Source organism: Dasypus novemcinctus, chromosome 28 (genome assembly GCF_030445035.2).
Source record: "Dasypus novemcinctus isolate mDasNov1 chromosome 28, mDasNov1.1.hap2, whole genome shotgun sequence".
NCBI classification, from domain to species: domain Eukaryota; kingdom Metazoa; phylum Chordata; class Mammalia; order Cingulata; family Dasypodidae; genus Dasypus; species Dasypus novemcinctus.
In genome coordinates, this window is record NC_080700.1 from 18,319,240 (window position 1) to 18,341,674 (window position 22,435).

The 22,435-nt window shown below is 37.8% G+C and overlaps 1 protein-coding gene across 14 annotated transcripts in view; it reads left to right on the forward strand.

Moving 5' to 3' along the window:
* The window catches only part of LOC101443274 (zinc finger protein 596-like), a 119,364-nt gene that overhangs the window by 19,984 nt on the left and 76,945 nt on the right, over positions 1-22,435 (forward strand). For 4 of the 14 annotated variants that reach the window (XM_023591202.2, XM_058289649.1, XM_058289650.2 and 1 more), the window contains 6 exons: positions 1,908-1,979; positions 6,511-6,596; positions 14,411-14,537; positions 15,164-15,211; positions 15,802-15,893; positions 16,344-21,535. In XM_023591202.2, coding sequence (XP_023446970.1) covers positions 6,564-6,596; positions 14,411-14,537; positions 15,164-15,211; positions 15,802-15,893; positions 16,344-17,633 — 1,590 coding nt within the window. In that variant the 5' untranslated portion in view covers positions 1,908-1,979; positions 6,511-6,563 and the 3' untranslated portion in view covers positions 17,634-21,535. Of the gene's footprint in view, positions 1-1,907; positions 1,980-6,510; positions 6,597-9,238; positions 9,334-14,410; positions 14,538-15,163; positions 15,212-15,801; positions 15,894-16,343; positions 21,536-22,435 lie in introns of those variants that run through there. The other 10 variants (XM_023591204.2, XM_058289651.1, XM_023591203.2 and 7 more) reach the window with 5 other exon arrangements.

Genomic DNA, 22,435 nt, shown 5'->3' on the forward strand with positions numbered 1-22,435 from the left:
ATGCACACATTAAAAGAGAAGAGAGAACTTTATACCTTTAGCATTTCAAGGAACTCTTTGACCCTAATTGATGGCTTGTGAAGTTTTTTAATTTTGATCACTATTCACACCTTTTATAGGCACAATTGAGTTTAAACTGAGAATTTTGAAGTTTATTTCCTCGTTTCTTTAAGCAGACATGACATGAGGTTTCTGGGCCTCAGATTTATCTGTTCTCTTTTCTTAGACTGGTTTAGCTTGAATTTAGGTTCTGTGCAGAGGCTGCTCTTGCCTATAGTGTGGCCACGTGGACCAGCAGTAGGTAGAATTTCCTGATTCCTAAGTGACTCCTAAGGGGAGTTTGCTGGTTGGCTAGAGACTTACACCCATTATTCTAGGAAGAATGAGAAATCACCCTTTTAGTTGATGGTTTTAGTTGAAGGTTCTGGTCTGACTGGTTCCTAGTCTGACTAAAAACATTTACAACCTGGGGGATATCTGATGCTTCCTCTGGCAATCAGATCAGTGCACCCAAGCTGAATTGCTGAACTGGTGGGAGGCTTACACAGTGGCCCCAAATCAAAGCACCTGAGAAGTCTGTCTCAGGACATATTTGGCTGCTCTCTGAATGGATGGTCCCAAGGAATGGGAGCCATTCAGTTTCCTGCTCTTGTTCTCAGCATCCCTACTTTTCAGGGTCCAAGACTGCCTGACCCAAACAGAAGTTCCTGAGTTCAATCTCCGGAAATGTTTGGCTGCTCTCTCATTCCCACCACCCCACAGAATCATAGAGCCCCTGATGTTGGGCATTCCTGGGGCAGTCCCGGACTTGGGGGTCAGGCTGAATAGATTTCAACCTGAAGCTGTCAAGCTGAATTGTGCTTCTTCCTCCTATCTTCCAGAAGTTTTAGATGTAATCTTAGTTCTATGATTTTACTGTCTGATAGTTTCCCAGTTAAACCAGTCATCAAAAGGCCATTAAGTGATTAGAGGTGAATTGCTCAAGCTAATAGGCTTTGGTGTCCTGAGGCAATAGCTTCTTTGCTAGACAAAGGCACTTTTCATTTTCACAGTTTTTAAAAAAGACCAAAGCATTCTAACACAAAGCTGTAAAGAGAAATTCAGTAGGAAGAAGTAGGGAAGGTAAAACATGGGTAAACATTAGAAATTCCAAGGGTGTCCTGGCCTGTGACATCCCTGGGGAAGGGAACTCCCATGGCATCCATCTTGGCTCTGCCATCCACTTTCCTCCTTCATCCCCCCAGGTAGCTGGGTGTGATTAGATAGGAAAGCTGCTTGCAAAAGCTTGGGCCTGGTGGGAGGGGTAAGCCCCCAGGGCTTTCTGCTATTGCCATGCTGCCTCTGAGGGGAGAGGGCTGGAGAAGGCAATGGCAGTAAGGACTGAGGACAAAGCCCCCAGCTGCTAAAATGGCTTGAAGAAGCTTTGCAGGGCCCTGGGCTCTCCCAGGGGACCTCTGTCCTGGCAGGGCCTTGATTTAAGCCACTGCCCTATGACACAGCCATCCTGGCTGGGGTCCGAGTTCATAAGTGGGTGTGTGGTGCAGAAATGGAGAATTCCGGAGCTCCAGTCCCCTTCCCTCCATGGATTATGACCTTTGCGCACTCCTAGGTGAGCCTGTTTAAAATAGAGAACCAAAGAAAGGCATTAAGCAGTAGGTCATAGTTTTACTCACCAATAACCTCCTGGACTGGCTAGCCAAATATGTTACTGGATTTCATTTAGGTTTTTTGACTATGCTGGAGAAATGAATTTGAAGAGCATGTTGGGTGATTTAGGCCAGTAATTTATTCAGGTAGGGAGGGAAGAGAACTGGGAGAAAATAACAGAGCAGGGGTCACAGGTAGAGAGGATGGGGCTAAAAAGTGATAAAGAGGGCTGATTTATAGGCTACAATTCTCTATTATAGGTTATAAATGCCCAGGTTTTACTTGCATGGTGATCCAAGCAGGGGAGAAGCAGCTGGAGCCCGGGTCCAGAGGTAAGAGTGCACGAGAGACAGAACTTGGGCCCGGTGCCATTTTTTAAACTCCTAATTATTCCACCCCTTGCTAATGGCATGGGAGAAGTTCCAACTGTTCACCACTTTGATTGCTTATTTCCTCAATCAATCTCCGAAGAGGGTCCAGTGATAAAGTCCTTGGGGGAATATCTGGGGCTTCTCCTGGTTCCAGAGGAAGCCTTCTTCTGAGTGGCAGAATCTTGGGGGAGGGTCTTCCAGCAGGCGTCTTGGGGTTACTAATGTCCACATGGACTCTCTGCCAGGTTCCAGATCTGTCTATTCCCTATCTTACTAGCCTACTTCACTCTTATCATACTTCCCTGCTTTCTCCCCTTAATCATAACTAGAGTACATGCTTTAATAAATAATACAGTAAAAACACAAACAGTGGCCTGCCTCATAACTCTGGAAATAGTGTTGCCAAAGCTTAATAAACTTAAGCAAGGCCTCAAAGGGGGGGATATAATATAGCCTGCACATGAATTCAGAATTATCTAATTCTGTATCCAAGTGGGCCTAGTTTCTAGAGCCAATTAAGTAATTCAGGCCCTATAGGCTTTAAGTATTCAGAAAGGATGTAGATTGAATATGTATTCAGGTTTACATCCAGATGGATTGTGGACAATATGTTAATTCAAGCTTACCTGTAGGGTGGGCAATATGTTAATTCAGGCTTAATTGGAATGTGGGTGATATGTTAATTCAAGCTTACCTGGAATGTGGGCAATGTGGTAATTCAAGCTTAGCTGGTATTCAAGCAAATGGCTAAACCTCTCCTGGCCCCCAGCACATATATCTCTTATGTAAAAATAATCTAAAGCTCATACTCAGGGCTTGGCTTTTTGGAAAGGAGTCTTCTGGGCCCGACCATTTAAAATAAATCTTCCTTCTCAGAATATTCCTGAGTCCTAGACTTCAATACATGATCATTGAATCCTATCTGCTTCTACAACAAAAGATCAGGCACAGGAGATGAAATAGGCACAGGGGGCACTTAGGTTCATAATAGAAGAGAAACAGTAAGGTTAAATGATGAGGTGATTGTGATAAGAGAGAGCAGTTGCTGGTACTCATTTCCAAAAGAAACAGGAAAGCCAGGATTTCAGTTTGAGACATTCAACTCTAACAAGTGGCAAATCCCTTCAATGAGAGAGGAGTAACTAATCGGTATGAATGCCGGGATATCTGTAGACACTGTTATGCTAAGTTTAGGTAATTTTTTAAAATTACATCATTAACCTGGTTATTTCAATGTTAATCTCATCTCGTAAAAGTAATGTGAAATGTGAGAACAGGTGGTATTCAAACCATAGGACTTGAAATGATTATGGAAGATGGAAGAATGCCTTAATTATCAAAATATAGTCTTTTTCCCAGATGTATTTGAAAGCACTATGAGTTGTGATTGTGTGCTTAGTCATAAAATAAGAGCTTAGTAATATGCTGTGTGACATGCAGTAATAAACATGACACAAAATTAGAGTCTCCTATGGACAGATATGGAAAATAGATATCGATTGACACATAGGGTAAATACAGTGGCATCAGAAATGTTGCTCTTGGAAAAAGACCTTTACAAAAAGGCGGAAAAGGTAAAGACAAATGAGTTTATATGGCCAAGAGACTTCAAAGCATGTTGGCACATGCTTCCAGAGGTTATGATTATGCCCATCTCAGCAGGATCTCATAGACTGCCAAAAGTGGATACTATCCCAAATAGCAGGGCTCCTGAGATGTTGAAGACATCCAGACACTATAGTTAGGTCAGATAGCTCAGGAGTTTGGTGCCTTGCCCGTGTGCTCCACTTTGGGATTTATGTTCCCCAGGAAGATAGAGTTGGTCTAAGTTTTGGTTTCCCTACACATGGCTCATAGTTAGGTCAGATAGCTCAGGAGTTTGGTGCCTTGCCCGTGTGCTCCACTTTGGGATTTATGTTCCCCAGGAAGATAGAGTTGGTCTAAGTTTTGGTTTCCCTACACATGGCTCTTCTGTCCTTCTATTTGAACCTATAATTAGTATTAGAGTTGGTAGGTGTACATCACAGAGACCTAAATCTTTGGGCTCTCCATGTGACAGCTGGGCTCTGAATCTCAAAGGAATTGCAACACTTAACTATTTCATTGGTCACACCCAGGACAACTAACAAGGAGATGACAATGGACAGTTTCCATACCAAGGAACTGAGAAAGTCTGCAACTGCAAGCAAGAGTGTTCCATCCACTAGCCCTAATGGATCAGAGCCCCCTCATAATTAGAAGTGGAGCAGACATCACCATCGTAGAATCCTCAGGATTGGGGAATGAACTATGGACTAAAATAGACTTACTGGTATTCTACTATAGACTTACTGTGATTCTAGCAATGAAAGAAATTTTATCATTGCTGTGGATGCAGTGGCCACCAGAGGTTCTGAGGGATGGGAGAGGAAAAGACAGGTATTTTTGAGACATTGGAATTGTCCTGAATGACACTACCATGACAGATACAGTCCTTTATATATCTTGCCATAACCTACAGAATTGCATAGGACAGAGTGTAAATAAACTGTAAAGTAAACTTTAATCCAAAGTTATTGTCCAAAATGTGTTCATCAGTTGCAACAAATGTATCATGCTAATGAAGGATGTTGTTAATGTGGGAAAATATGGGAGTTGTTGTGAGTGGGACATATGGGAATCTCCTACATTTTATGTAACATTTATATAATCTAAGTATCTATTAAAAATAAAAACTAAGTAAAATTTTAAAAAAACGTTCTCATGAGACATATGCTGAAATATACATACTTGCTTAGAATACATCTGGCAGTAAATATTATATGAGGTGGAAGGTAATGTTGGGAAATAGGTTTGAAGCAGGCTACTTAGGGAATCAGTAAATCTGGAACCTGGCTGAAAAACCACGACCATTAAACATGTAGGTATTGGTACCACCAAGATGGCTGCTGGAAAAAGCTGCAAGAATCGATTCAGAATGAGATTTCCTCTGGAAGCCAGGAGAAGCCCTGAATCTTCTTCAGGGGCCTCATCATTGATCCTTCTAGGGGGATTGATAGGTGGGGTAATCAGAACTGCAAACAGCTGGGACTCCTGTCATTAGCAAAGAGGTGTAATAATTAATGGTTCAAAAGCAAGTGCAAAGTCCAAACTGGCTCTCTCTTGTCTTTTGACCCCTGTTCTGGCCTTCTTCACCCCTCACCTAGATTAATACACAAGTAAACCTGTGGATTTATAATCTATAATGGAAATTGTCAGTCAACCCTCTTTATCACTCTTCAACCCTTTGCTCTTTACTTGGGCCCCATGATCTTTTATTTTCTCCCATTTCTCTTCTCACCATTCTTTAATAAGTTCCTGGCCTAGCTAATCCAGCTTGCTCTTGAAATTCATTTCTTGTAGCTTAGAGAAGAACATAGAGAAAATCTGGTAACAAGTTCAATGCAAAGGTTTCTTGAACAGGTTTGCTGTTCATGGTTGTGAGTATAACACACTGTATTAAGAGGAAGTTTTGACAACAGGGTGAGGACCTGAATACTGAAATGAGAGGGGACATTCCATGTAATACCTAGGTGCGGTATGTAACCCTTAAGATATTTGAAATTGGGAAACAGAATGAAAAAATTCAAACTCTAGCTATATCTTTCAGCGGCCCTATAAATTTGTCATTTTACTTCAGCTCTCAGAACCTCCATTTAGGACATTTGTCAACTGAGTAAATTAACCTATATCAGTTGGGTAACTGAGAAGATTAAATTTTTAAAAATATGTAATTCTCCAAACATATTGAATACAATCATTTTCTTCCTGGACTCGAGGTACAAATGGCTTTGTTAATCTTGGGTCTGATACACCTCATAATAACATATATTCCTTTTTTCTTTTTCCTTTTATTTTAATAATGTATATTCTTAAGTGTCTTAGTTGATTTCCAAATACATTTGGGTGGAATATAAAACTCAGTGTTGAGTAGTCTGCATTGTACATATGGAAGAGTAAAGATGTTTTAGGACAAGTGTATCCAGAAGGTCAGATTCATGGTAGAGCAGGAAGGGAGTGAGAATCCAGAAATCAGAAATGTATGCGAGAGAATGAATGCTATTGCAAAAACCAGTAATAATTATAACTGAGATATTCTAGTCTGCTTCCTTTTGTAGTGAGAACCCAATTCCAGCTATGATGTTGTTGGTCAGGGATTCCTATGTTTTGAAATCAGCAATGAATTAAAAGTCTCCAAACATCATGGGCTAGTTAATAAATACAATTCATGGATTTTCATGTTCTTATCTATAATATGAAGATAATCCTATCTTTATTAGCCAGAGAAAAAACGACCTCCAACATCTTGACCCTGGGAGAGGAGAGTCCTCTCTTACTTCTCTCATGCATACCTCATGTTCCTTTTGTTGTTTGGGCAGGGAATACTCCTAGGTGAAAAGTTGGGCATTCATGACAGGGGGATCTGAAAATTGTGGTCAAGACTTGAATCTTAAAACTTCTTTCTCATTCTCAGCTTTGCTCTCCTTCTGTTTGTCTGATTGTGAGTGAAAATCCAGAGGAAGATAGATGCCGGCTAAGGTCTTGGCAATGCAAACACCTGTGAGTATGTAATTCTCTTTCAACTGAAATTGGACCTCAGTTGCCAGCAGATGGGAAGATTTTTCTTCTTGGTATAAATATTTCAAGTGTACTCAGGAGTTATTCAAAGATCTTAGCTTAAGTTTATGTAGGTCCTCATCAATGAGTAATCTTCCAAGGTAATTGCAAGAGTTGGCTAAAGCTACCATAAAAACTGTGTATTCTCTGAGGAGATGGCAGAAGTTTTCTTTTTCTCACCCATCCCATGAGCTCTTTGTATAAATAATGAATCCATGAATCATGTTAGTGCCTGAGATTGGCCTGGGCATATGATGAATAGTGATGACAGAGATGAGTAAGAAGAGATGTTTATAGTCAGAAGGGAGGCTGAGTCTTCAGCTGTGCATTCAGTCAATCCAACATTACAGGTACTGGAGTATAGGGAGTAGGTATATTTGTCAGAAGCACATGAGAAGTTTTGTAAATTAAAGGAAATGAAGAATGATGTATTTATTTTCCCCAATTTTAGTTTTCTTCAAGTTTTGATGGAATAAATTTGTACATTTTGAAATTCTTTTTGAAAAGATTTTAAAAGTGTATGTATTAACTCCCCCTCATTGTTTGCACTCACTGTGTACTCCCTGTGTCTTTTCATTGTGTACTCATCTTCTGTTTAAGAGGAACCAGGAACTGAACCCAGGACCACCCATTTGGGATGGAGATACCCAATGGCTTGAGCCATCTCTTCTCCTGCATCTTGTCTCACATTGTATTTCCTCTTTGTATCTCTTCATTGCATCATCTTTTTGCATTGGCTTGCCATGCCTGGCCATTGCATCATTTTCTCTTCATTGCATCATCCTGTTGTTTCAGGTTGCTATTCCAACTCATCATTATAGCTTGCTGTCTTGCTCATCTCCTTTAGGGGGCACCAGTAAACAAACCCAGGGCTTTCCATGTTGTAAGCAGGAATCAACTCCTTGTTCCATATATATTCCCCTTGAAGTAATTTTTTGAAAACTTCAATTCCCCTTATCATCTTGTTCAAATTTCCCAACTTCAATTTTCTAAATCAAATTTATTCAAAATTTATAAATGGATGTCATATGTAGGAATGATTTTTTCCTTCATTTGTGGCTGTGGTTTCAGAAGCTAATAGTTGGAATAAAATTTATGTCTCTGTGAAAATTTTTTAAGATTTGTGGAGGCCAGAAGTATTGAACAGGATTATTCTAATCTTTCACAGACAGATGAAATGAAGATAAAAGTGAGGCAACGAAAACTGGTCTTTGTACACCCCAAACAAATTAGGATTGAGAGACCTCCTACCATGGGAATGGTCAGTCTAAGGCCATCTATCAGTACAGCTGTCTCAGGAGTCCCTGGTTTGTGACCTGGAACCATCTGTATTTATACATTACGAGGAATACCTGAGTTTTGTAGCACTGAGAAAAGCAGCATTATTGATTTGGAAATTATTCAGTGTTGTAAAATTCTGGACATTTCTTCAAGATTCCCTGTCATTATTTTAATAATAGACATTTGAATTGAATTTAGATAGAAAGCAATTCACACCTTAATTGACATTTGTCAAAATGCATTCCATATTCTTAAATGATTTTATTTTATTTTTTAACTTTTTTATTATCATTTTTAAAGATACATAGATCACACAAATTGTTATATTACAAAATAAAAGAGGTTCCCATATACCCCACTCCTCATACCACCTACTCCTCCAAAATTGACAGATTCTTTCATTACCATGGTACATTCATTGCATTTGATGAGGACAATTGGGAACATTGCTACAAAGCATGGATCATAGTTTATGTTAAAGTTACCCTCTCTCCAAGTCAGTGGGTTATGGCAGGATATATCATGTCCTGCATCTGTCCCTGCAGTATCATTGAGGACAATCCCAAGTACCAAAAATGTCCCAATATCATCGCTTTTTCCCCCTCCCTGCCTTCAGCAACTCCTGTGGCTAATGTTCCCACATCAGTGATATACTTTCTTCCTTTGCTAGAGTCACAATACTTCTATAGTAGAATACCCATAAGCCCACTCTAATCCATATTTTATACCTTCATCCTCTAAATTGAGAGGGGGCCTTAGGTGCCATGTGGTTGATGGATGGAGTTCTCTTGCTTGCAGCTGTAGACTGTCTTGGTTCCCTTGTGTGGTAGTTGACCATCATCATCTCCCTGTTAGCTGACCTGGGTAAGTCCAATGAACCAGAGAGTAGGTGTTGCAACACTGCTGAGGCTCAGGGCCCAGCTGGCACATGGACAGTCCAGAGATTCAAGTCTCCTGAGCATATACCAAACCCAGTGTGAAGCAGAGGTTCAAAAAAGTGACAGAAGAAGCATGTGTAGAGAGATCACATATGATTCCAACCCCATCACACTCAGGAGTGAAAATTCCAAAGTAGGGCCCCCTGGATAAGCATTGAACTCCAGATTCATCTGTCATTACCATAGGACATAGGTGCCTCTATAGCCCTCTGAAGAACTGTTACCTGAGGTTATGCTTACTTTGACTGTCTCTGAGAGCCTCCTGAGATTTGCATAAGGAAGACCCCTTGGATGACCTCCTGACTCATTTTGAAGTCTCTGAGCCATTCAAACTCATTTGTCTACCATTTCCCCCTTTTATTCAAGGTATTTTTCTAGTTGCGTCATCAGCTGATGTTTGGTGGTAATCCCTCAGTATCAGTGAGGCTCATTCCCAGTGTCATGGACCATGCTGGGGGAAGGTAATGTATTTACATGGTGAGTTTGGCTTAGAGTGTGACCACATTTGATCAACATGGAGGTTCTCAGGAGGTAACCCTTAGGCATCAAGCAGCTGTAGACCTAGTTCAAATTTCATTCACACAGGCTCATAAGCATAGTAATTTATATCAAGGGCACATCATTGGACCATCCTTCTTCACTGGTTTTTGCCCTTGTGTTTGGGGGATTGTTGCCACTTCATTGGTGAGTGTAACAGTGTCCCAGAATGGGAACTCAGCACTCCCTCGGTTGTCATGTGAAAGTCTACCCCCTATGTCAATACCAACAAACACACAACCATATCGATATACCCTATATGCATGCCCTGGAGAACTCCCTCCCACCCATGCATCCCCCATCAATGATACACCACATCAGTACTCCTCCCCTGCCATAGTTGAACCCCTCTGTGATCCAAAACTTCTTCAAAAATGAAGTGTAATATAGTGTCAAATATAATTAATAGGAAAATGATATTATATTGGTAGGTTTAAAGATTAGAAATAGAATACATAATAATTTAGAAAAACTAAAATTTAAGTAAAAAATTAATTAGGGTATTAAAAAATGAAAATATTATACAAAATTTTTGTGATGTTTTGCTTCTTCATTGCTGTAATAGGTGTTGCCCTGTATCTACAATGGAAGGTAATCTCTTCCATTTCTTCCTCAGTATCTACATTCTTTTTTTAATATGTCTTCAAAAATGTTTTATTTCACAGTAAAGCCACATATAGAATATAGGGGACACCCATATACCCAACATGAAACACTTTTCCCCCTTCCCAATGATGATCTTTTTACATGTGAAGGTTACATTTCCTGTCACTCATGTACAGATATTGAAACATAGCTACAAACCATGGTTCCATTATGGCTTACATTTTAGACTTTACACTTTTATATATTTTTGGTTACAGTATGGTTTACATTATGGTTTACGTTTTAGACTATACATCTTTAGAAATTTTTGGTGATATTTTAACTTGTCCTGTATTCATCATTGCAAGATGATGCCATTGCCCCCCAGCTACCCCCTCTTACAACTACTCTATTCCTCTCTCCCCTACCCTTGGGGCCCCCAATGACAACCAAGCTTCACTGCTTGAAGGACAAGATTTTACTTGCAACAATACTGAGGGCTGACACTAGTCTCTCCTCCCCCATAGGAAGCCACCCATGCTCTTGAGAGACACCCTCCACTCAGAGAACATCAGGCCTCCCCATTATGGGGGCATAACACCTCCCCACTCATTGTATGGGCCTCTACATGCTTATGTAACACATTATGACATGATGAGCACCCACACCCTCCCTAAAAGCCTGCCCCAGGTGCACCCTGTGCCAGATGCTCCCCAGCAAACATCTTAAACCAGTAACTCTTCCTTCTTACAATTTCTAAAGAGTTTTCTCAGTGTTATAGTTGGCCCAGAAGAAGGGTATGGCTCAGACAAGGAGTTTCAGCCTTGAATGTGCAAAGTCTTGGTTCAGTTCTTGGCTCTTCTTAGAGTAGTGACCCACTGGGATATTAAATATCTGGCAGATACTTTGAGACAGGGAAAACATAGACATTATCCTTGTATTAGCTTCCCTTCAGTCTCTTATTTTTCCTAAAAGAAAAGAGAGATTACATTTGTTACAAAATTTGACTTGGGTTTACTCACTACAACCCACTTCAAGGTCTGCAGTGAGAAAGCTGCAGAGTGATTGATTGGTGAACACTAGCCACGAGACAGGCTCTCCAGGAGTGTGGGAGGGAAGCTGATTTTTCTTAATGTTTGTTTGACTCCTTGCTTGTGGGCTTGTCTGAGTTTTGCTTTTTGTTTGTTTTCTTGTCTTTCCTTCCTCTTTATCCCCTCCACACTTTCTTTTTTTTTTTTCTTTTTCAGTTAGGTGCTCCTTGTTTTTTGCTGTGCTTCCTCATCCTTGATTTCCTCTTTTCTGTATGTACTGATTTTGGCTACCAATGCTATCTATCTCTTTTCCTTCTTGCATCTTTCTATATTCTACCTTCTGTCATTGCTCTTATATTCCACCTCTTGTTTAGCCATCAATTTTTTTCTGGCTTTTTATTTCTAACACTTCTATTCTGTTTTCTATCTTTTATTAACTCTTTCTATTATTGTCCTTTCTTTCCTCTTTTCCTCTCTCCCCATCATACTGGCCTTTTAATTCATACTATATTCTTCTCAATATTCAGTTTCCCATTTCATTGTAGGAACTCCACTTTTTTATTCCTATAACTACACTGCTAATGTGAGTTTAATATTCATTCTTCTAGTCTTACATGGTTCTTCTGCTGATATTTAGTATCAGTAATTGTGTTATACTTTTTCTTTTCTTACCTCTTTTGCTTTCCCTGGTCTTAATCTTTTTCCATCATGGGAACTTATAGAACATCAAGGAAATAGATTAAGAAGAACAAAGTGTCAAAGAGAAGACTTAACACACACATACAAACAGCACTTAAATAAACCCTGAAACTAGACAGAGAAGATAATTTACTGAAGAAACCCATCCAGATAAAATGATGACCAGAAAGCAACAAAAAATTATAAAACTTACTAATAACCAGGAAGACATGGCCCAATCCAATGAACAAACTAAAAGCCAGGAAGAGGAGCACAACATCAAACAACTAAACAAAGCTCTCCAAACAAATATCATGGACCAACTTAATGAAGTGAAGGAAGTTATTAAGGATATTAAGAAAACACTTGGAGAGCATACTGAAGAAATAGTAAATATACACAAAAAGATAATAGATATGATGATGAATGGCACAATCCAAGAAATCAAAAATACACTCAGCAAATAACAGCAGATTTGAACAGGCAGAGCAAAGAATTATTGTTGTGGAAGACAGTACATCTGAAATCAGACAGTAGAGTTGATAGGTTAAAAGATAGAAAAAATCAAGCAGGTGTTTAAGGATTTGAATGACAATGCAAAATTCACAAACTTATGCATTATAGGCATCCCAGTAGGGGAAGAGAAAGGAAACCAGACAGAAGACGCGTTGGAGGAAATAATGGCTGAAAACTTCCCAAACTTATTGAAGAAGATGGGTGTATATGTCCAGGAAGGGCAATACCTCCCAAAGAGTATAAATTCCAACAGGCCTAGCCCAATATATATACTTGTCAAATTATCCAATGCTCACGGCAGAGAGAAAATACTGAAGGCAGCAAGAGAAAAGAGAACCATCACATAAAAGGGAAGCTCACTAAGATTAAGTGCTGATTTATCATCTGAAACCATGGAGGCAAGAAAGCAGTGGTATGACATAGTCAAATACTAAAAGAAAAATTTCCAGCAAAGAATACTCTATCCAGCAAAGCTGGCATTCAAAAATGATGGAGAGTTCAAAATATTCATGAATAAACAGAAATTAAGAGAGTATGCCAATAAGAAACCCGCCCTTCAAGAAATACTAAAGGGAGTTGTACAGGAAGAAAGGAAAAAAAACCAGGAGAGACAGGGATGGAGGAGAGTATAAGAACAACTAAAGGGGAAACGGACTTTGGCCCAGCGGTTAGGGCGTCCGTCTACCATATGGGAGGTCCACGGTTCAAACCCCGGGCCTCCTTGACCCGTGTGGAGCTGGCCCATGCGCAGTGCTGATGCACACAAGGAGTGCCGTGCCACGCAAGGGTGTCCCCTGCGTGGGGGAGCCCCACGCGCAAGGAGTGCGCCCGTGAGGAAAGCCGCCCAGCGTGAAAAGAAGGAGCAGCCTGCCCAGGAATGGCGCCGCCCACACTTCCCGTGCCGCTGACGACAACAGAAGTGGACAAAGAAACAAGACGCAGCAAATAGACACCAAGAACAGACAACCAGGGGAGGGAGGGAAATTAAATAAATAAATAAATCTTAAAAAAAAAAAAAAGAACAACTAAAAAGATGAAAAGCAATAAAAGCAACATATGACATACAGAAATGCAAAGAAAATATGGCTACTGTAAGTAATTCCTTGGGAGTAATAACACTGAATGTCAATGGATTATACTCACCTGTCAAGAGACACAGATTGGCAGAATTGATAAGGAAATATTACCCATGTATATGCTGTAAAGTAAATAACCATAAAAGGGCAGGAGTAGCTATGCTAATATCAGAAAAAAATGTACTTTAAATGAAGAACTATTATGAGACACAAAGATGCACACCACACATTAGAAAAAGGGGCCATCTTTCAAGAAGAAAGAACAATCATAAACATTTCTGCACCTAATCAGGGCACCTCAAAATACATGAGTAAAACACCCGAAAATATAAGTGGAAAAATAAATGCCTCTACAATTATAGTGGGGGAATTTAATACACTATTATCACAATTAGACAACATCTCCACATAGAATCAATAAAGGAACAAAGACTTTGAACAATATATTAGAGTATCTGGACCTAATAGACATACACAGAATAAACCCAAATACAGCAGGATATAAATTCTTCTCAAGCACATATGGATCATTCTCCAAGATAAACCAAATGCTATGCCACAGAGAAAGTCTCAATGAATTCAGAAAGTTTGAAATCATACAAAATAATTTCTCTGAACACAGTGGAATGAAACTGGAAATCGGCAAGGGCCGAATGATTTTATAAATAAGAAAAGTGAGCTCATCTATATAGGAGAGTAATCTAACCATACTCATTTTTTTAAATGATATATGTCATGGATATTGTTTGCCTTATAGTAAGTCTACACATTTACTTAAAATTGTTGAGCAAGATTGATTTAGTTAAGAATGCTCCAATGAAAGCTTTATAATGAGCAGCAAGAAGGCATAATTACAAGTTTATTGGGATATTTCCAGGTTATATCACACCCTATGTCATGTGGTTTTCTTTTACAGTGAGTTCAGAGTATGTCTGTGAGTGCATGTGACAAGCAGGTGGCAGTTCAGCATTGATAATGATATTACTGTTACCACATACACGTTTTAAGTTTTATATACACATTTTATGCCTCTTTAGTGCTATTATTTTGTACATCCCACTCAAGACATTGGTAAGAATAACCCTGTGTGAACAGAAATTTCTGTGATGTTCTAGGAGTTAGTGACCTTCAAGGATGTGGTTGTAGACATCACTCAGGAAGAATGGGACCTGCTAGACACATCCCAGAGAAAGCTGTTCAGAGAAGTGATGCTGGAGAATATCAATAACCTGGTCTCAGTAGGTGAGACTCTCAAAATGTATCTACATCTATCTTTTATCTATCATCTGTCTAATTTATCTACCTATATATTTATCATAATCTTCCATTTTTAATTGAGATATCCAAATAAGTTTTTCCAAATTTTATCATCTTTCTCTTAACATTATATTTTTATATAATTTTAATGAATTTATATTATGCTAAAAAAATCCCAAAATGAATTTGTTTCCTCATTTTTTATTTACATCTAGTTCACCCAATAGAATTTAATCTTCATGACCACAATTTAATGTTTCTTGATCTCAATTTCCAGCACTCCGGGCTGTGCAGAAATTATATATTCTCCTTAACATAATATTCATTCACTTTGGAAACATATTTCTCTCTATTTAGAAATAGACAATTATGTAGTCTCTTTTTACAGTGCCTGAGTAACAACAACCAGTGGTCCTTATTGAAATAAATGAAAGGTCAAGAGATAGTTTTTGTTGAAATATTGTCTATAATCTAAGTTCGTTTTTATTGCATTGTGACCTTCAGTGCTTATTTTGGTTTTTTTTTTTTTTGATAACTTGTGATATGCATCATGATCATGCCATGTTACTTTCATAACTCAAAACCCAGGTAACTTTTTTTCATACAAACAGGATGTCAAGTCTGCAAAACAGATGTGCTTTCCGAGTTGGAACAGGAAGGTATGTGGAGAGAAAGAATAGCTTTTCCTCAATACCAGTATCCACATGAGCTCTAAAGACCTGTGCATTAGAAGAGGGGTCTCATGAATGCTTGAGTATTTTTTAACTTCAGGATTCCTTAAGTGAGTAATGATTTCTTCAGTGTTCCTGATATGAGTTTTTATTTCAAAAATGTAGATGAGGATATTGGGGAAATTTTAGTCACATATGTTTGTTCCATACACTTCTCAAGCTTTATTGAGTGTCATTGGCATTAGGAAAGGGATATTCATTTGTTATTGCAATTACTCCTTCACATAATAATCCTTGTTCTGGTCCTATTCTTGGAAGATTTTTCCCTCTTTTTTTACCCCCCAGACATCCCAATTTTTTTCTTATATTCCATGCCTCAAAATCTTTTCTAACTGTAATGTCCTACAATTATCTTACTTATGAATACTTATCCCTAAAATATTCATTTCTTTGATGTTATTTCCCAGCTGATTGTGAATGTGGGAAACATACTGAAAGGGATACTTGGAACTTTCTAAACTTCTCTTCCCCTAGTACTATTCTAGCAACTTATTCTGCTTTTTTCCCAATTACTACAGGGAGGAAATGTGCCTTTAAAACATGGGAAATCATAGAAATGTTACTCAATCAACCTACCTGTAGGAAAGACACTTCTAAGATTATGTCATTGGTAAGCTCAATTTTGTGAAACCTAGTATTCCGAATAGATACCTAGGGATAGAATAAATTAGGAATTCAGTAAAATAATGAATTTATAATTAATGTTTAGATTAAGTTCTAATCCAGCAAAAAGCTGTGATAGTTTGAATTTTAGGTAAAAATTAACTTAAATACAAACTCTAACCTTAGGTCACATGAAAAACAAATTGTACAAACAGATTTCATGAATGTAATCTTGAAACATCATGAAGCTCAAAAGCGATCTGGTACCTCTGCAATTAGATTGTTATATTAGAGAAAACCTGTATATGGAGTAGAATAATTTTTATATGAAACCAACATGGCAAATATTTTAATTGGAGACTACCACTACTGGATTAGTCTAAGTTTCATATGTAGGGAAGAAGGAATTCATGTAAATGGATAAAAGTTTTACAGTCTCTCATCTAATTCCCCACAGCACTGCTCTCACACCCAAAAGAATTCCTTCAAGTGTAATTCTTTCCAAGAAGATTCCTCTCATACTTCCACAGTGAGCCAATATGCCATGATTCACAAAACAAAGAAATCCAATTTCAGGAAACAATCTGCAAGAGTCTTCAGTGGCTATTCATATTTTAAAGAACATAAGCATCGTCACCATACAAGTAAATCATGTGAATGCTACCAAAGTGCTAAAAATTTTATCCAACACTCTGACCCCAGAGAAGACAATGTGACTTCCATTGGAAAGAAAGCCCATGAATGCCATGTGTGTGAGAAAACCTTCACCACAACCTCTTCCCTTAAACAACATGAGAGATGTCACACTAGAGAAAAACTGCGTGAATGCCATCTGTGTGGGAAAGCCTTTAGTTATTATAGTTCCCTTAAATATCATGTGAGTACTCACACTGGAGAGAAACCCTATGAATGTCGTCTTTGTGGGAAAGCCTTCATTCAGCTACCTAAACTAAAACAACATGAGACAACTCACACTGGAGAGAAACCCCATCAATGTAATCTCTGTGGGAAAACCTTCACTACTTTCTCTTCCCTTAAACAACATGAGAGGTGTCACACTGGAGAAAAACCACATGTATGCCATTTGTGTGGGAAAGCCTTCGTTCAATCATCTACCCTAAAACAACATGAAAGAACTCACACTGGAGAGAAACCCCATGAATGTCATCTATGCAAGAAAGTTTTCAGGCAATATTCACATCTTCAACAACATGAGAGAACTCACACTGGAGTGAAACCACATGTATGCCATCTCTGTGGGAAAGCCTTCACTATATCCTCTTCCCTTAAAAAACATGAGAGAGGTCACAGTGGAGAAAAACCACATGTATGCCATCTCTGTGGAAAAGCCTTTGCTACATCCTCTTACCTTAAACTACATGAGAGAAAGCACACTGGAGTGAAACCATATGAATGCCATCTCTGTGGGAAAGCCTTCATTACATCCTCTTACCTTAAACTACATGAGAGAAAGCACACTGGAGTGAAACCATATGAATGCCATCTCTGCAGGAAAGCCTTCACTACATCCTCTTACCTTAAACTGCATCAGAGATGGCACAGTGGAGAAAAACCACATGAATGCCATCTCTGTGGGAAAGCCTTCACTACATCCTCTTACCTTAAACTACATGAGAGAACTCACACTGGCGAGAAATCCTATGAATGTTGTGTATGTGGGAAATTTTTCACTTTTAGTTCTAGCCTCAGGAAACATGAGAGAATTCATGCTGGACAGGAACCATAAAAGAGAGAACATTTATTTTTCTAGCCTTAAACAACAGGAGATTACTAAACTAGAGAGAATCCCTGTGAATGCCAAAAATTGGACAAATCCATTAGTCAATATTCTTACTTTAAATGTAAAAACTAACAGTATAATAGTTTTGGATATGGAAGAGACTTCAGCCATAGATTTAACCTTTAAACATAGAAAAGAACTCACACAGTGAATAAACAGTTTTTAATCTGTTTAGTAGCTCCTGTAGTCATCCATATTACTTCAGATAATCTAATAACTTTCCTGCTGGTGGAGAATCCATATACATGTCATCTAAATAGCAAAGTCCTACGTAATTAAATGATATACTATGTGAGAGAACGCATAATATAAATATAATGGAGTTGGAGAAGGCTTTTCTACCACTCTGATAAGCTCACCAGAGAAATCACATTAGGAAGTCTACACCTGTACTCAATGTGGGATTGCCTTAAATCCTAATTTATCCTCTAAATTAATTGAGTGAACTCCACAATAGTGAAACAATAGGTCTGTAATCACTATGCAGTACCATTCAGTCGAAGCTAGGTCTTAGTGTGCTAAAGGAAACAGTTTAAGAATAACCACAAAACATTAAATAAGAGTGAAAAGTCTCTATTAGGAGGATGACATCCCTTCAGAGATTTCCAGAAAATTCATGATGGAGAATGCAGTCAATAAAAAATCATGGGAAATCATTTATTCAGAGATTGGGGAGGATGTGTGCATCAGTAATTGTGTTACTCTGAGGGATATTGTTTGAGGTGCCTGCTGATTTTATGAATATCAACTGTGGAAAATGTTACAGGTTTGGGGATAGAAGAATGTGTGAAGTCTGTGATTTTGAAGTCTTTCCCACATAGATGACTATATTTAGTTGCCTCTTCTGGGTCAGTGAATAAATAACTGAAGGGGAGGAACACATTTTGCCTCTTTGTTCCCAATCTTAAAGGAAACAATACTTCAACTCTGTGACTAGGATCTTTACCAGTGGGCATGAGAACCATGTACTCAGTCATTCTCTGTAACAGGCAGAGATCCAGATCATTCATACTTCCCATGGCTAGTTTCCCTGTAGGAAGTATCCAGGTAAAATGCACTGCAATAATCATCTTATTAATAATAAAATACCTGATAGAATTCAGAACCTTCAATGCCCATAGTCAATGCAATTCTGATGGTCGATATTTGGAAATTCTGTCCTTGGCATCCAGAGTGTGCAAACACGGAAATCTTACAGTTAAGTTTTAGAACAAATCAATTTTTTTTTATACATATTAGAGAAGCATACAATCCATCCAAAGTGTAGAGTCAGTGGTTTTCGATATAATCACATAATTGTATATTCATCATTTCAGTCATTATTAGAGCATTTTCATTATTTCAATAATGATAAAAAGACAAAAAATAGAAATTTATCACATCTCAATCTCTCTGTGCTTCCCCTGCTGTATATAGCTGCTCTTTCTGGGTATTCTTCCATATTTATTTTAAAGCAGATTTATTGAGATATATTTACATACCATACAATCTACCCTGAGTATGTAATCAATGGATTTTAGTATAATCAGAATGTTATGCCTTCATCAAAAAAGTTTTAGAACAATTTCATTACTCAAAAAAGGAAAACTCCACACCCCTTTGAAGTGACCTCACAATCCCTCTATCCTTCCACAGCCCTACATAATTCCTAATCTAACTTCATCTTTATAAATTGATTTATATTTACATTTTAAATGGAATCATACAATTTTGAGTTTATTTTTGTATATGGTGTGAAATAAAGGTCTATTTTTTACTCATGGTGGTTCAGTTTTCCCAGCACCATTTGTTTAAGAGGCAATTCTTTACAGATTGAGAGGTCTTTTCCACCTTGCCAATTATTGGTTGGCCAGAAATGTGAGGGTTGAATTCTGAGATCTCAATTTGATGTCATTATTCTATATATCTGTCATTGTGACATTACCATTGGCTTTTGATTATCATGCCTTTCTTATAACTTTTAAGATTGGGAAATGTGAGTCCTTCAACTTTAGTTTTCTTTTGAAAGATGGCTTTAGCTACTCAGGGCCCATTATCCATCCTTATAAATTTTGTGATTTTCTTTTCCATTTCTGAAAATAAACTTGTTTGTATTTTAATTGGAAATGCTTTGAATCTGCAAATTACCTTGGGCAGTATTGACAACAGGTTGATATCCAATCCATGAACATGGAATAGCCATCCATTTATTTAGATCTTTTAAAATTTCCTTTAGCAATATTTTATTGTATTCTGTTTAGATGTCCTTTTATACTTGGTTTATATAATCTTTTACATTTGATTTTTTAATCTGTTACTTTGAATGGGTTTTTTTTCTTCCAATTGTTCATTGTATGTAGAAGCACTAGTGATTTTTGCCTCTTGATCTTCCCTGACATTCTGCTGAATTCATTTATTAGTTCTAGGAATTTTGTTGTAGATTTTTCAGGATTAACTGGATGTACAATGATATTAAGTGCAAATAGGAAATGATTTACTTTTTTTTTTTTTCAATTTGGAAGTCCTTGTTTCTTTTTCTTGCCTCATTGCTCTGGCAAAACTTTAGTGCAGTATTGAACAACAGTGGATAAAGTGCACATCCTTGTCTTGTTCCTGATCTTAGATGGAGAGCATTCAGTTTTTCACCACTAAATAGGATGCTAGCTGTGGGCTTTTCATATGTGCCCTTTTCATGTGGAGGAAGTTTCCTCCTATTCCTAGTGTTCTAAGTGTTTTTATGTACAAAGGGTGCTGTATTTTTCAAATGCTTTTTCTGCTTTGATTGAGATGATCATGTGGGCATTTTCTTTACTTCTGGTAGTGTGGTGGATAAAATTAATTAACTTTCTCATGTTGAACCAAACTTGCATATCAGGAATGATTACCACTTCATCATTCATCATGTATAATTTTTAAAATATGCTGCTGGATTCAGTTTGGTGGTATTTTGTTGGGAATTTTTACTTTTAAGTTAATGAGATTTTTTTTCTGTGGTTTTTCTTTTATGTGTTATCTTTATCTGGATTAACTGTTAAGGTAATGCTGGCCTCATAGAATGAGTTAGGTAGTTTTCCCTCCTCTTCAGTTTTTTGGAAGAGTTTGAGCAGATTTAAAGATGTCTTCTTTAAATATTTGTTAAAATTTTCCTGTGAACCCATGTGGTCCTGGCCTATTCTTTTTTGGGGACATTTTGATTATGGATACAATCTCTTTGTCATTGATTTGTTAGATCTTCTATTCCTTCTTCAGACAATGTAGGTAGTTTATGTTTCTAAGAATTTGTCTTTTTCATCTACATTATTTATTGTATTGTCTTACATCTTGTGACGTGTTTGCAGTTCCTTTATGCACCCCAGAAAGGAAAAGATTAAGTTTGTGAACTATTCCCTTCCTGTGTCAAGCCCTTTTGATTGGAGTACATCACTGAAATGTGACACAGTTTGGAATTCTGTCCTTAGGCAAAACCTTATGTAAATATGACAGAGAAAAAGGAAACTGTCATTTTTGTTCCTGCCATGTGAGAGACAGCACGGAACAGTTCATGGTCAAAGAGATCAGACATATGCATTATAACAGATGACATTTGGAAGAAAGCAAAGCAGCCAAGACTGAAGAGGAGGCCTTGAAAGAGAGAATCCCTGTGACTGCTTGTCCACAGGTGAGCTCCATGTGATGGTAGGTTCTGTAAGTGAATTAGGGAGCTGGAGAGAGAATGGTGACCATTTTGCTTTGCTGTGTGGGAAAACCCCAATGTCAACAGTAGCTAATATTGGTGAAAAATGCATCTCTGTGGATAACTTGATCTGGACATTTCATAGCCTCAGAACTGTAAATTTTTGCCTTAATAAAATTCTTATTATAAAACCCAACCATTCGTGATATTTTGCATCAGCAGCCTGTGGCAAACTAAGACACATCTGTCCATAGAAGCCACTTATGGCCCTTTTATGTTTCACTAAGGATAGTAGTAATATCTCCCTTTTCATTTCTGATTTTATTTGTATCCTCTCTCTTTTCTTCTTTGTCGGTCTAACTAAATGTTTGTTGATTTTATTGATCTTTACAAAGAATGAACTTACGGTTCTTTAATGCTCTATTGTTTTCTATTTCATTTGTCCCTGTCCTTATCTTTATTATTTCCCTCCTGCTTGCTGTTGGTTTAGTTTGCTCTTCTTCACAACCTACCAGTTTTGTGGTTATGTGTCTGATTTGAAGTCTTTTTTCCATTTTAATGTAAGCATCTGGAGCTATAAATTCCCCTCTCAGTACTGACTTTGCTGCATCCCAAAAGTTTTGGTACATAGTATTTTCATTTTCATTCACCTTAAGATATTTCCTAATTATGCTTCTGATTTTCTCTATCTCATTGGTTATTTTAGATTATATTGTTTAATTTCCACATATTTGTGTATTTCCCCTTTCTCTCTGTTATTTATTTCTAGCTTCATTCTCTTATGATCAGAGAACTTGCATTGTATGATTTCAAAATTTTTAACTCATTGAGACTTGCACCCCAGTATATAGTCTAGCCTGCAAAATGAGCCCTGTGTACTTGAGAAGAATATGTACTTGTTTTTGCCAGATGCAGAGTTCTACATATGTCTGTTAGGTCAAGTTGGTTATGTATCTTATTCAAGTCCTGTAATACCTTAATGTTCTTATTAGATGGTCTATCCCTTATTGAGAGTGGTGTGTCAAATTCTTCTATTAATGTGGAACTTTTAATTTTTCTCTTCAAATCTGTCAGTACTTGCTCCATATATTTTTGG